The sequence below is a fragment of the Myxocyprinus asiaticus genome, chromosome 21 (assembly GCF_019703515.2).
Source record: "Myxocyprinus asiaticus isolate MX2 ecotype Aquarium Trade chromosome 21, UBuf_Myxa_2, whole genome shotgun sequence".
In the NCBI taxonomy this organism is placed as follows: Eukaryota; Metazoa; Chordata; class Actinopteri; order Cypriniformes; family Catostomidae; genus Myxocyprinus; species Myxocyprinus asiaticus.
The window spans coordinates 26,829,872-26,846,240 of record NC_059364.1 but is presented as its reverse complement, the minus strand read 5'-3'; the positions used below and the strand labels follow the sequence as shown (position 1 = coordinate 26,846,240).

General features: G+C 44.0%; 1 protein-coding gene across 1 annotated transcript in view; it reads left to right on the top strand.

Annotated features, from left to right (window-relative positions):
- LOC127412351 (pro-neuregulin-3, membrane-bound isoform) overlaps positions 1-16,369 on the top strand; it is a 544,136-nt gene that overhangs the window by 433,484 nt on the left and 94,283 nt on the right. Inside the window, 1 exon segment of the mRNA XM_051648631.1 lies at positions 15,745-15,818. Within this exon segment, the coding sequence (XP_051504591.1) occupies positions 15,745-15,818 (74 nt within the window).

The window sequence follows — 16,369 nt, the reverse complement described above, 5'->3', positions numbered from 1 at the left end:
ATGTGGATGCTTTTGTTTAATGCAGGCACACTTTGTTGTTACATACTCCTCAATCTCTTTCTTCATTGAGGGCCAACAGAAGCGTTCACGAGCAAGATGAAGCATCTTCTCTACTCCCACATACCCCATGTCATTGTGCAACCTCTTAAGTACCATCACTTTGAACTTCTGGGGGAGAACTAACTGTTTGTTCTGTCCTGTTTTTCTGTACAAAATCCCATCCTCCAACTCCAGTTTAGTCCATTCGAAAATAAGTCTCCTTGTTTCTCTTTTTAAGTTACTTTTCTATATCTCATTTGGTGTCCAGCCTTGTTCTTTCAACTTGTTCACTTCACTTATTGCTGAATCATCTTGCTGAGCAGCTTTGATGTTTTCAGGTGTGATGGTGGAAACACAACTTGCTATTGAGGTGACTTCTTCACTTGGAGTACTGAGCTGTAATGCCAGTACCCAAGGTACATCACTGTCCGACACCACTTTACTACCCTGCCAAATGGCAGACAGTTTCTGCTGATAATGTCTCTTTGTGCTCTCCCATGGACTCTTGTAGTTTCAGGGGGTACCTTGACAGTGTATCTGCATCAGCATTGGGTTTTTCCAGGTCTGTATATTATGTGAAAGTGAAAGTCAGCTAACTCACTCACCCAGCACTGCCCCACAGCATTCAACCTTACAGTGCTGAGGACATAGGTCAGCGGGTTGTTATCTGTATAAACTGTGAATTTTGGAGCATAGTAGAGATAGTCTCTAAATTTATCACAAATGGCCCATTTGAGTGCCAAGAATTCCAGTCTACCGGAATGTAGATGGAAATTATTTTCTGCTGGAGTTAAAGTGCGGGACCCATAGCCAATGACACAGAGTTTATTGCCCTGCTGCTGGTAAAGAACTGCTCCCAGACCATTATTTGAAGCATCAGTGTACAATACAAATGGCAGGTCAAAATCTGGGTAGGCTAGAATCGGTGGGCTGGTCAACATGTCCACAAATTTGGAGACTACACTCTGATGTGCTGCAGTCCAGACAATTGGGGTTCTGGAGTGAAGCTGCCCCATTTCATGTTTCCTTGCTCTACCTCACCTATTGTGAACCAGGGATTTTTGTATACCTTCACTTGGTTCAGATGGACTTTGGAGTAGCTCAAAGAGAGGCTTTGCCAGTCTAGAAAAGTCTTGGATAAAGGACCTGTAATAACTAAAGAATCCAAGCAGTGTTCGCACTTCTACAACTGTGCGAGGTTTCTTGTTCTTCAGGGCCCTGACAGCTTCCAAGTCTGCTGGGTCAATTCGAATTCCTTCTCCTGACACCAAACGGCCAATGTATTGTACTTGTCTTTTAAAAAAACTTGAATTTCTTTGGACGGAGCTTGATTCCATGTTCTCTCTTTTGATGGAACACTTTTCTGAGATGTTCATCATGGTCGCTAAAGGTCTTGGAGTAGCATAATACATCGTCCAAATATGGAGCACAGCACTCATCTCTAATACTCTCCAGCACTCGTTCCATGCATCTCTGGAATGCAGCTGGGGCATTTGTTAACACGAAAGGAATACGCACCCATTCGTATAACCCCCATGGAGTGCTGAATGCAGTAACCTGTCTAGATTCCTCACTCACAAATCTCTGGTGGTAAGCACTGCCTTGATCTAAAATGGAAATCCAGGAATTTCCACCCAGGCTATCCAGAAGATCTTGAATTCTGGGTAGAGGATGTCAATCAGGAATAGTCTTGCAGTTAAGGTCTCGAAAATCAACACACAAGCACAAACTGTTGTCTTTCTTCTGTAAGCATACCACTGGTGATGAGTATGAAGATGACGACTTCTTGATCCAACCCCTGTCTAAAAGGTCTTTGACTTACTTATAAAGGGGTTTTGGAATGGCATTATAACACTTCTGAACTGGTGTGTTATCTGATAGACTTATTTTTAACTGTAAACCAGGTATACATCCAATTTCGCCCTCATCTCGAGCAAACACATCCGACTCCTCAAACAACATTTTTCTCACAACTTCCTGCTCATGTTTATTGAGGTGTCTCAGATCGACAGGTGGGTGCCATTTATCTCCAGCCTAACTCTCAAGATGGGTTTCTACTTTACGATCATCATCATCTGCTGTGAGCTGGTATGAACACAAAAGTGCACTGCTGACCTGCTTATCTGAATCCTGATTACAAGATGGCATGTACACTGGTCTTGTTTGTCTGATTGGTTCGATGTTACCCAACACCAGTCTCTGAGGTAAGTAAATGCTGTGAATTGTGGAATTCTGAAAGGGAATTTTCACTGTCTTTGAGGCACCAGGAGGCACATTCACAACAGCAGGAAATAACTCCAAACCTTCTGGGATGCAACTTTCTGGAGCTGGTTCGAACATCATAGTTCCATCATCATATCATCCTTTTACTCGAAATCTTACCTCTAGGACTTGACCACAGTGGATGGTGACTCCTACCTTTCCAGGCTTTACTTGACAGCCTGCATTACAATCTAAGAGGTAGTTTGAATTCACAGCGGACACCAAGGTTTCAGCTGAGTTCCTCTGCAACTTCAAGGCCTCAGAAAGAAGATCAATTAAGCTGATGTTATTTGTAAAGTCACAATTCTCTTCTTATGATCTCCTCAGTCACATTGAAACCCAGCAGGGGACAGTCCATGCACTTTTGACTCACCAATAGAGGTACCTGGATGGCGATTCTTCCATGTTTGCTACTTGATATTTCTAATAGCATTTCAACCCATCCATCAAAGGGTATAACTGTCCCATTTGCGGCAATGATATTAAGCTGGCCATTTGCAAGTAAGGATTCCAATGGTTGAATTTCAACTCTTGGAAACTTGGTAAGTTTTGTTTCAGCCACATTCTTCAAACAATGCTGACCTGATCCCCACTGTCTAAGAGCATTTGAGCTTGAAGTTACCATGCAATGGCTGCCAATCAATTGTGCAACCCGTTTCTCTTCATTCATGTGCTCTTTTGCATGTGCTTTTTGGTGGGCTCTCGATTACAGATGTCTCAACTCTGAATGCACTTAAAGAAGATTGGGACACAAGATCTTCTGCGGTCACTGGTGGTCCCTCCCCAGTGACCTCTCTTTTAATGCTTGACGCTTGACAGCCCACGGCTCGGTGCCCTGCTTGACCACATAGAAAACGTCCTGGTTACTTTCGTAACCTCCGTTCCCTGATGGAGGGAACAAGACGTTGTGTCAATGTAGTGACACTAGGGGTCGCCCTTGGGAGCCCCAAACACCTCTGATTTTGAAAAAAGGCCAATGGGAATTGGCGAGTGGAATTTGCATGTCAATCCGCTGGACATACGGGTATAAAAGGAGCTGGCTCGCAAACACTCATTCAGGTTTTGTGCTGAGGAGCCGAGACAAGGTCCCGGCCATTTCAGCGGGTAGTTCAGTGTTGTGGCAAGAGGGACAATTTGAGAGGAAATACATCACATGGACTTACCGAGACTTGTTGGAAGTATGTCATGTGGAGAAGTCCCATGGTAGGTCCTACCCAATGGGGGAGGAGCTCTACAAACATGATGACCGGGGGCAGAGGAACCTCTGCCCAAGGAAGACGCAGTTTACCTACAGGGAAACGATTTAGCAAAAGATATATCACATGGGGTCACCTATGGGGAACCAGTGCATGTGGAGCACCTACCCCAGTACAGGGCTTAGTTAGCACATGTACTGGGCCGGCAGCGAGTTTCTCCACACACTCGTCTGCCACAGGGCTAAGGAGGAAAGTCATCCAGGGATCACAACTTTGTGAACATGACTGGGAGTCAAAGCACACGTCTTCACCTCAGGGGAGGGGAAAGGCACTATGCGCAAGCGGTACATCTGGCCAGCTGTCCCGGAACATACCTGCCTGTACCTGAAAATACAGGGGACGAGACCGGCTCAACCCGGAGTTTGTAGAACCTCGCAAAGGTGTTGGGTGTTGCCCAGCACGCTGCTCTGCAGATGTCGTTAAAGAGGCACCACTGGTCAGGGCCCAGGAGGCCGCCACACTCCTAGTAGAGTGGGCTCATAGCCCCACGGGGGGCGGCACGTCCTGAGCCTGATATGCCATCATGATGGCATCAATGACCCAGTGGGTGATCCTCTGCTTGGAGACAGTGCTCCCTTTCCGCTGACCACCAAAGCAGACAAAGAACTGCTCGGAGCTTCTAAAGCTCTGCATGCAATCCAAATAGATGCGTAAAGCACGCACCGGACACAGCAATGCCAAGGCTGGGTCTGCCTCCTCCTGGGGCAGCACTTGCAGCTTCACCACCTGATCACTAAATTGGGTCATGGGAACCTTGGGCACATAGCACGGTCGGGGTCTCAGGATCACGTGAGAGTAGCCCGGACCGAAATCCAGGCATGTTTTGCTGACAGAGAATGCCTGCAGGCCCCCTACCCTCTTGATGGAAGTAAGCGCAGTCAGGAGGGCAGTCTTCAAAGAGAGTGCCTTTAGTTCAACTGACTCCAGGGGCTTGAAGGGAGCTCCCTGTAGACCCCGAAGGACCACCGAGAGGTCCCATGAGGGGATGAGGTGCGGTCTGGTGGGATTCAACCACCTAGTGCCTCTCAGGAACCTGATGATCAAGTCATGCTTCCCCAAATACTTCATGACCATCTACTGCATCATGATGTGCCGAAATAGCGGCTACATACACCTTCAAGGTGGAGGGGGACAGCCGCCCCTCCAGCCTCTCCTGCAAGAAGGAATGCATCGATCTGACTGCGCATCTCTTGGGGTCTTTTTGTCGGGAAGGACACCAATTAGCAAACATATGCCACTTCAAGGCATACAGACACCTCGTAGAGGGAGCCTTAGCCTGCGTGACCGTGTAGGCCACTTAGGTCTTCCGCGTCCTGTCCAAGGGCCAGACATGGAGATTCCAGAGGTCTGGTCGTGGGTGCAAGATGGTGCCCCGTCCCTGAGAAAGAAGGTCCTTCCTCAGGGGAATTTGCCGGGGGGGGGGGCTGTCACGAGGAGCGTGAGGTCTGAGAACCACTTCTGGGTGGGCCAGTAGGGTGCTACTAGGACGACCTGCTCCTCATCCTCCCTGACCTTGCACAGGGTCTGTGTAAGTAGGCTCACTGGGGAAACGCATATTTGCGTCTATACCGAGGGGTGCCTCGGTCAGGGCGTACCATAGCAGGCAGTGGGAGGATTCCTGGGAAGCAAACAGGTCTACCTGCACTTGACCGAATCAACTCCAAATCAGCTGGACCACCTGGGGGTGGAGTCTCCTCACTCCCCTAAGTGTAACCTGTCATGACAGCACGTCTGCTGTGGTGTTGAAGTCGCCCCGGATGTGAGTGGCTTGCAGCGACTTGAGGCACTGCTGACTCCAGAGGAGGAGACGGCGGGCGAGTTGTTACATGCAATGGGAGCGTAGGCCACCTTGGTGGTTGATGTACGCTACCATCGCCGTGTTGTCCATCCGGACCAACACATGCTTGCCCTGGATCAATGGCTGGAGCCTCCGCAGGGCGAGCAGTACTGCCAACAACTCGAGGCAGTTGATGTGCCAAAGTAATTGCGGGCCAGTCCAAGAGCCGGCGGCTGTGTGCCCGTTGCATATGGTGCCTCAGCCCATCTTGGAAGCGTCCGTCGTAACCACGACGTGCCTGGAGACCTGCTCTAGGGGAACCCCTGCCCGTAGAAATGCAAGGTCGGTCCAAGGGCTGAAGAGGTGGCGACAGATCGGCATGATGGCCACGCGATGTGTCCCGTGACGCCATGCCCATCTCGGGACTCGAGTCTGAAGCCAGTGCTAAAGCAGTCTCATATGCATCAACCGAGTGGTGTGGCCGCCGCTGAGAATGCCATATGCCCCAGGAGCCACTGTAAAAAATTCAGTGGAACCGCTGCTCTCCATCTAAACGCCTTCAGACAGTTCAGCACTGACTGTGCACGCTCGTTCGTGAGGCGTGCTGTCATCGAGACTGAGTCCAACTCCAGACCGAGAAAAGACATGCTCTGAACCGGGGAGAGCTTGCTCTTTTCCCAGTTGACCCGAAGCCCCAGTCGGCTGAGGTGCCGGAGCACGAGGTCCCTGTGTGCGCACAGCAACTCTCGAGAGTGAGCTAGGATTAGCCAGTCATCAAGATAGTTGAGGATGCAGACACCCACTTCCCTTAGCGGGGCAAGGGCAGCCTCTGCAACCTTCGTGAAAATGTGAGGGGACAGGGAGAGGCCGAAGGGGAGGACCTTGTACTGGTATGCCTGGCCTTCAAAGGCAAACCGCAGGAAGGGTCTGTGTTGAGGTAAGACCGAGACGTGTACACGTCCTTCAGGTCTACCGCTGCGAACCAATCTTGATGCCGGACGCTTGCTAGAATGCGTTTTTGCTTCAGCATCTTAAACGGGAGTCTGTGCAAAGCCCAGTTCAGTACTCGCAGGTCCAGGATTGGTCGTAACCCACCGCCTCTCTTCGGTACGATGAAGTAAGGGCTTTAGAACCCTTTCTTCATTTTGGCTGGAGGGACAGGCTCTATCGTGCCCTTGCGCAGAAGTGTAGCGATCTCTGCACGCAAGGTAGCGGCATTCTTACCCTTCACCGAGGTGAAGCGGTTGCCGCTGAACCTGCGCGGGTGCCTGGTGAACTGGATCACGTAGTCAAGTCGGATGGTATGGGTCAGCCACCGCAACAGGTTGGAAAGTGCGAGCCATGCGTCCAAACTCCGGGTGAGGGGGACTAAGGGAATGATCACGTTGGACATACCGGCGGGTGGAGCCTCACGGCGGGGCAGAGCTCGAGGTGCCACGTCGAGGGGATTCGAGCCCTGTGGCCGTGCTGAGTCCAGGGACATCGAAGCACTTACCTGGCTCCTGCCGCCCACCATAAGATTGGCCAAGGAGGGGGGAGGAGGAGTCTCGTCCCCGTAGTCCACTGGACCCAATCCCGTGTGGGCGTGTTTGTGCCACAGCTGGGCGCACAGGGGCGGGGGGACTGCCGCTGGGGTGCCATACCTGCAAAGATGGGACGGTGGATGGTGGTACTGACGACAGACGTGCACACCGAACATGTGACCCAGGAAACAAGAAAACCGCTCTTTTGTTTCATTTTTGGGTACCGCAACCTCTTGGACATGCGGCGAAATTAAATGAAAACGAAACAAAAGATTCTCCTCCCAGCCCTCCTCCGGGGGATGGAGTGGTCTACACACCAGCTCCGGAGAAGCGGGTCTCCTTGCCCCTGGGTCACCCATCTCAGGGGCACTTCGAAGCCTTCCTCAGGTTCAGCCGGCCGTGAGACGTGTGGCATATGCTTCCTGCACTGGGCTCCATGCCAGGGCCGGGCCACGGGGGCGGGCTGCGGCGGAGCCGGTGTTGTAATTGCAGGAGGACGCCCTTGGTGATGAGCAGACGGGGTGCGGGGTCTTGAGCCACGCCGGGGCAGGATGTGCTGTATGGCCTCCGTCTGCTGCTTCATCGCCGAGAACTGCTGGGCAAAGTCCTCGACGGTGTCGCCAAATAGGCCAATCTGGGAGATGGGGGCATCAAAGAACCATGCCTTGTCAGCCTCACGCATCTCAACCAAGTTGAGCCAAAGGTGGCACTCCTGGACCATCAGGGTGGACATCACCTGCCCGAGAGACAGCGCTGTGACCTTCGTCGCCCAGAGAGCAAGGTCGGTCACCAAGCGCAGTTCCTGCATCAATCCCGGGTCAGAACTACCCTCGTGCAGTTCTTTTAGCGCCTTGGCTTGGTGTACTTGAAGGAGAGCCATTGCATGCAGGGTGGAGGCAGCTTGTCCAGCGGCACTGTAGGCTTTAGCCATCAGGGACGACGTAAACCTACAGGCCCTGGATGAGATTTTTGGGCGCCCATGCCATTTGGCGGCGCTCTGCGGACACAGGTGCACTGCAAGCGCCTTATCCACCTGGGGGATCACCGAATACCCCCTGGCCACTCCGCCATCGAGGGTAGCGAGAGCAGGGGAGCTGAAAGACTGTGACCGGGCAGTAAAAAGTGCCTCCCACGATCTTGTCAGCTCCTCATGCACTTCCGGGAAGAAAGGAACAGAGGCAGGGCATGGTTCCACTCTAGCCTGATGCTCACGGCCACCCGGGAAAGCATGTCTGTCATTTCCGCGGCAGCCTGGGACTGGGTGACCACTCCTGAAAGAGGAAGCCCAGTCGAAGCCTCTGCATCCGACTGGATGAGCCCGCTCTCCGATGATGTGCTCGATAACTCGTCTTCTTCCCGGGCTCCGAACGAGATGTCGAACTCACCCTGAGACGAGCTGGGGATCTCATCCGAGCTCCCGACCGGAGCAAGCGAGCGTGCTGGGGAATGGGAGGTCCGTGGGGGGATACCCGGCGGAAGAGGTTCCATTGAGGTCCCCAAATCGCCCCCAGTGCTAACCGGCACGGCCTCATACCCGTAAGTAGAAGGACCGAGGCAGGAGCTGCTGGGGTGGCTTGCTTTCTTACGAATGCAAGCCGTGACCGCAACGTTGCCATGGTCATGTTCTCGCAGTGAGGGCAAGACCCATCCACGAATGATGTCTCCATATGGGAAGCACACAGACACGAAAGACAGCGATCGTGGCTGTCAGAAGCGGAGAGATATCGACCGCAACCAGGAATAACACACAGAAGGAAAGGCATCTTTAAAAAGACGTTCTGTGTGTGCCGCTCTTTTAGAAAGAAAATATACTCTTTTTTTTTTTTTTTTTTTTTTTTTTTTTTAGGATATACTCTTTTAGTTGTTTCTGCCGAAGCGCCCAGGGGTGTTCTCTGCACTCCACGGGTGCAGAGGGGGAGAAGCCACTGAAATGCGCCGTAGAATCCAGCAGATGAGGTGAATGAACTTCACGGATTAATTCAGCTTCAATGAATAGAACCGCTCAGCTCCGAAGAGAAAATCTGAATTGCATACCAGCTCCTTTTATACTCGTATGTCCGGGGGAGTGGCATGCAAATTCCACTCGCCAATTCTCATTGGTCTTTTTTTTAAAAGCAGAGGTGTTTGGGGCTCCCAAGAGTGACCCCTAGTGTCACTACATCGACACAATGTTGAGTGAGTGACAGATAGGGAACATTGCTTATACAGTGCATGCTAATGGGAATGCTGCTTTCTTGCAATAACTCACTTTCTCTCAATAAGCCACTTTCTGGTGTCCATGTAAACACAGTGAATGACAAAGAAGCCTGAGCTCTTCTTATAGTCACTCTCTTAAGTGCTCTTGTTTGCATTTCCCAACATACTGCCAACTTGACCAGGGGTGCTAAGCTACAGAGTAAATGGCTCTCTGAGAGCACTTCAGAGTACCTGTGCCCTCTCACAGATCTCCTCATCCAGTTCAGCAAATCTCAGAAGGTGAATGCTTACCTCAGTACCAATAATAATGGATACTTTAGTTGTGTATGGCCAAGTTCATCGAATGATACAATGTGGATATGTGCTAATGATAGTTTGAAAAGAACAAATTGCTGCAACATTTCTTTTTCTTTATGCTTGAGTGAAATTTTGGGGTCCGGGGAATGGCTTGATTCTATTAAACCTTTGAGTACCTTTTCACACCTCTCAAAATCGATTCGTTCTGCCTCTTTCTGTGTGCATGCTGAAAGACTATGTGGCCACAGGTATGATCATGGACAAAATGGTCAAAGGTTGCAGGATGAAATCCATAATTTCTCTTTTGTTTGAGGGCAGGAAATTGGCTTTCTCCAAATGTCAGATCTTCAATGTGAATCAATGCCCTCCCAGCGCTTTTAAAACTTTTGGACATGAGCCACTACATACAGTATTTTTAACTAATATTGTCTCACTTTCTGTCTCATTTCATTAAGTGTCCTTTCTTTATCCTTTGTATTCACCCTCTCCAAAAAAAAAAAAAAAAAAAAAAAAGTTCTGTTCAATTAAATCCCTCAATTAAAAGTAGGGCTGTTGATTTAACAAGTTAATCTAGTGTGATTAATTGTATGAAAAATTCAGACAAATTAACCGACCTGTACGTAAATTCTGTATAAAGGATCTTGTAAACAATTCACACTTTTTGTACTACCTTGATGTTTTTGCAAATCTGTGGCAGTAGGGGACAGTCAGCACTCCAGCTGTACAAGCAACACACCTCATCAAACCAACCAGAGCAACAGACAGCACAGCCTTCCACAGAATACGCACTCTTGACCACAACAGAATGCAGTGCCCTTTTTTTTTTTTTTTAAACTACATTTAACTTGACACAGCATCCTAAAAACACAGCACTTATGACTAGAGAATCTAAAAACTAGTGAGATGCAACCACACAACCAAATGGAGGTGCTCCAAAAGTGTCTGTCTACCGCATACAATATAAAATAGTGCAGACAATATAAGGCCAATAATAGGGTATATCATCAATGATATGAAAACAAACAGTATTTTGACGTTTAAGCCACCTTTTTTATTGTCTTAATGCTTGTCTGCTGCCACAATATATGAATATGGTCTAATGTATTCTAAATTGTAATTAATTGCGATTCAATTAATTAATTGGCACATCATGTTATTAGTTAGTTTAAAAATGTTAATCGATTGACATTCCTAAAAGATAATATATATAAAAAGGTAATTTTTAAAGCTGTACCTATTTGGCATGTACCAAATTTTTATAAAATATATAAATTATATATATATATATATATATATATATATATATATATATATATATATATATATATATATATTTTATGTATTTATTAATTTTTCATTTGGATGTGTCCTGTTGCTCATAGAAACTGTCCATATTGTCTTTTTTTTTTTTTTTCACCAAATAACTTAAAACGTTCAAAAAGAACTGCTGGCCATGTTGAGTGGGGTTATGATTTGCCTTTATTAGGAATAACATAGATGAATTCCAAAATGAATCCAAAATGTGCCTGAGCAACATCATATTATAATCCAGAGCTCATTCATTTAAGTGAAAGCTTCTCATGAGAAACTGATGATAAACTTCTCATGATAAGGTTACTTTCATTGGTATTTAAACATGTTGTTTCTATACGGATGTCTGTTATGTTTTCCTGTTACGTTTTATGTGACATTCTGAACTTCATAAATGGGTTCACATGTTTTTTTAGTTGTGGTGAACATGCTTCATTCTGATCATTAACGGTGCATAGCTTAATGAGCATGTTCTTCTCACATTCTGTAAGAAACTGACAGCTGGAGGCTTGGAATTTATATTTATCTGTGCCTGTAAAGCTGCCTCTTCTGAGTTAGAATGATCTACACTTCCTTCCAGCACCCCCTCCCGCATTTGTTCCTGCTAATTAATGACTGTGGTGCTAATTAAAAGCCGGGCAACACTCAGCACTGTACATTCTGGGTCCTTGAGAAATATTAACATTTCCATTTGCAGATCCCAAAGAATAATAAATATTTTCCAAGGAAAATTAAAGGGTTGGGGGAAAGGGTTTTGGTAAGAGACAGAAAGACACATAAATCATAGTGTATATATTATGTATCCACAATATTCCTACAAGCGTCCCATGCAATTTGCTGGCGATGTGAGCAGAACTTCTGGTTACATGAAAACGTACTATTATGTTATGTACTAACTCAGCATTAAAAATTAAAGAAACTTGAGAACAAATGAAAACAGAATTACAGCGAGGTGATATTGTTCTTTCCCACCCATCTGTTATTGATAATGGGTGGAAGGATGATGGCCAAATATCACATAAAACCATTTTAGTTACTTTTTTAAGTCTTTGTATATCAAAGGTATGAGTAGGCTAACCTGAAATGCTCCAAAACCTATCATTGCTTTCACAGCTGTAAATTTGGACATGTTTTGAGAACTGTAGATAATATAGTTTATTTTAAAGCAGATATTGAGTCTAGTCAGAACCTGAAGAGTTTGTTCTATCTGCAGAGACAGGAGAGGTCCAGACAACAGGATGCTCATGTTTTGCAGGGCTGAAACAGTTATGCTGCTGTTATTGTTTGGATAAAATACAATAGTTTTTTGGGAGATGACTGCGTTGTAGGCTCAATCTAGCTTTATAATCATTCATTTACATAGGCTCAGTATCATAATGCTAGCCTAAACCTAAATGAAATGTTTTAGTGTCGACAGAATGATTTATCCCGTTGATAGATTGAATTTATTGTTCTTGTGTAAGAAATTATGATGCATTAGTGGCCACACAGTGAACTGTTCCATACAAAACAACCCACATGCAATACAAATAAATACATTTATTTGGACATACATTATAAACATTGTACAAATAAGTTCAGTGTTCTCTGCAAAGCAACTTTAAAATAGTATTATGAATAGCACTATACAAATAAATTTAACTGATACCAAATTAATGTCCACGTTATTTTACAAATCACCTTTTTCCCGTTAAGGAAAGACATAGAAATACTGCAAAGACTCTCAAAAGAAAGTGGATTGTGGATTTCAGGAAGGAAAATTGCAGGGCAGATGGAAATCATATTGCAATTAATTTGAAATTTCAAACAATTACTGTACATGTCACATAAATAATTATGGTCTTCCAGTGTATAATTCATACATTGAGCATCACAGCATTACACAGTTGAAAACATTGTCACTACTCAGAGTTCAGGAATAACACCATTCATTTTTATACTGAGTAATAATGTCACTTCAAACATGTGAAGCATTTGCAAAGGCCAGCGATGGATAGAAATGAACATACTCTAAAACTTTCAAATGAACTTCTCCACTTTTGACTTCTTTTCAGTCAAAGAGCACACAAACAAATTATTCCATGGCTTTTCTAAACAGATGTTCCAAAGCCAATTCTTATGAAGGCAGCTGATGGAAGGCAAAGCATCTAGGACAGGAGCACTGTGATTTTGCGATTGGTTTCTGATCATAACACTGACGTTTTAGCCAAAACGTTTTGGGACAGCCATTAAAAGCACTCATTGTCCGAGAAATAAAAAATAAAAAAAATCTTACAACATTTAAAAAGCAAGAATCTAACCGCAGTCAGCAGTGATCGGCTACACACTAAACGCCAACCAACCGCACTTCCACTAGCCAACTGGAAACTCTGCCCACCTAGCGAAATACAGTGGACTCGCTGAAAATATTGTGGATAGGCATATACTATGCAGGAGAAATGCACGATTCTACACAGGGGATACTGTAACATGACAAGACCCCATGGGGAAAAGAGAAGATACAAGTACATTAGATATAAAAAGCTGTACTGCTCAAACATAGCATAGTCAGTCATAAGACTTTTTTTAATGCATGACCTATGTACTGTGTAAAGCACACAGTCGCCCATTTGTGGCGCTCATTTGATTACAGACCAACAGTACTCTAGCTCTTTGTGTGCAGTTAGTGTATAGTCTTTACATTTTTACAGCCACACATATGACACAGTACATTTAATTAGTTTGAGTATGCTATTCATGTCTCCTATTAATAAAGAGTGAGAGATTATAATTGTTAACATCAGATTTAAAGATTGAACAAGTGTGCTAACAATACTTTGTGTTGACATTTATATAAGCAATGGGCATCATTTACAAAACACGAGCTGAGCATATTTATGTGTAAACTGTTTGTGAAATAATTATTGCGTAAATTGTCACATGCAACAATTTACATAAGAATGGTTTTATGAACAATTTAAACCGGAATTCATACTTCTCCTGTTTCATGAATGAGGCCCAACATTAGAACCATAATCTTAGGTTTTTGGTTTTTGACTTGGAAAGGGAAATGTCTAAAATTATTCAAATTTATTCAAAATTATGCGGTTTCATCAGTTTTCTCTGTTCTGAGATGTTCCACCGTGAAAAACATGATTTGTACCTGTACCAGGCTCCACCACAAATTCTTTCTTCTGACCCAGAAGGAAAAACTGTTCCATGAACAAAGCAACATATTATTTGTAATAATGTTTCATATGTATAGATTCTGAATCTTTTATAAAAGCAAAATAATAATAATAATAATAATAATAATAAAAAATAATAAAAAATAAAAAATAAAAAAAAAACATTTAATTGACTTCACTAGCTCCAGGCTGGTGAAATGTAGTGAAATATCAAATGGTCACTATTAATAATTCAGGGAAAGCTGCCAAGCCAGACAAATTAATTTTTATTCATGCATGGAATATACTATTTAAAATAGAAACAGTACTGAGTTGTTCTTAAGAATGGGTATTATTTTTTTCTGATGAGATCAATCCATAAAAGGAATGTGCAGTACTTAGCCTCTGTAAAAGGGATAAAATGGTCGGTACATCCAACAGAGTATTATCTGTTGAGGCTCATGTGCATGGCATATGCATATGCTCTGTTTGTACTCTGCCATTTAGAGTCAGGGACATTTCTCTTTGTCACATTGCTCTCCTGACTCAACCAGCTGAAAGCGGTATTAGCTTCCAGTGTCTTTGGAAAGTCAAGAAGTTAGAGGGAAGTGAGGATAAAGCGATGACAGGATGGAGAGAGAGAGGGAAAGAGTGAGACAGGCAGAAAGGCATGGGCAGTTACAGAGTGAGAGAGCAAAGAGCTGGGCTGAGAGGGACATGTTTCATATGTAAAAAGACAAGCATTTCATTTCCATATTTAGTGAAGACTGAGAGGTCTTATTCAAACAGTCAGGCCAGTGCTGAGGCAGAAAATCAACAAACATACTGTGCCAATGTATTCAAAATCAGTCTACTGCCATCTGCAACAGATGCATGATATGGCAAGTTTGGATTTCCCATCTGATTACAACAAAGTCCTTTAACATTTTGCACTTTGATTGGCTTATCCACATTTTGTAGATTCATTACTATGAGATGCAAAGACAATACTGCTGGCATCTGGTGCTGGCTTATTTAGGCTGTTGTTTGCTGTTTTGAGAAAGCCATCACCACTGTGCCCATATCCTCAGGTAGAAGATTTATTTTTTTTTTTTTTTTTTAACCAATTACTAACATTCTAGGAATGTTCTTTTTAGGTTTATTTTTATAACCATAAACTAATGTTCCCAAAACGTTCTGAACCAAAAATTGTCAGCTGGAACATTTACTAGGGATGAGTGTAATTATCTTTCAATACTTCTGATACTTATGCTTTATCTGTTTTTTTTTTTTTGTTTGTTTTTTTTTAACTAGTGATATTATTTTTTATTTAACATGAAAATTAGTGTGTAGCATAAGCAGCAAAGGTAAAAAAAAAATGAATTGTGTTAGCAAATATTTGTTAAGGATAGGAACTACATTCCTTCCACTTCCATCATAACGCACACAGAGATACTGAAAGACACAAGCAGTCGCAGACAGCCCTCTTTAATAATGCTCACTTACCAGATAATGACAGAGACAGAGAAACATCATCTGGAGTTATTTTTACAATAAATAATGAAGCTAAATGTGAAATTTATCATTATGGGTTTTGTGTAACATTTATTATAAGTTTATTTGATTATGATTATATTGATTATGTCCTGTAATTGCTGTTAATAAACAAAAATGAAAGTCTGATCATTTGCATTTTAGTCCTATTAAACTTTTTTTAAAATGATAAGTGAATAATGTGAATAATGTGAAATGGCAATGATTACCCATTTTATTCACAGAAATAAATAAATAAATAAATAAATAAAAATTGGCATTTATTAGAGGTATTGCTATTGGCAAAATTGGGTTCGTTAGTATTAGGTATTAGTTTGAAAAGAAAATATGTTGCATAGCCCATCTATATACTGTACGTTGCTTCGAATAAAAGCATCTTTCTTTTTCTTTTTTTTTCAAATCAGGTGTAAAGAGGGCTTCCAGGGTATTCGCTGTGACCAGTTCCTGCCCAAGACTGACTCCATTCTGTCTGACCCAAGTGAGTGTCAATCCGTGAATTTGATACACACAGACACATTCTTTTTCTAAACTTGCATGTCCAAATCTTTGGATTCAAAAGAAATACCGCATGTAAATGTCTTGTACAACAATTTTGAAATTGTTTTGAAATGAGTCTACAGGGCCACTGATGTGTATAGATAGGCATGGCTATATTACTTTGAGTCTCTATCACAAATAAATGCTTAATCATAGTGGTCCATAATGCATTTATGCAGTCATTTGCCAATAAAAACAAGGCTTTGCATTTTTCTGTCTTACAGACACTGTTGTCATAGAAACCTTGTCATTACCAAAGTGTCATAACATTTTCAGATTTTCCTGACAGGAACAGATTTCTATTTTTTCCCACCCACTCAGCTAATGGCTGCATATCGACACTCTTTAACCAATGATGTATGATGTATGTCATTTTCTTTAACCAGGCATTGACTTGGTGTGTGTGGTTGCATGCATACATTCACGTTGTTGTTGTTTGTTCACAGGTTGTGATAGCATGTTGTGTGCAGTAAGTAAGACCACATGATAAGT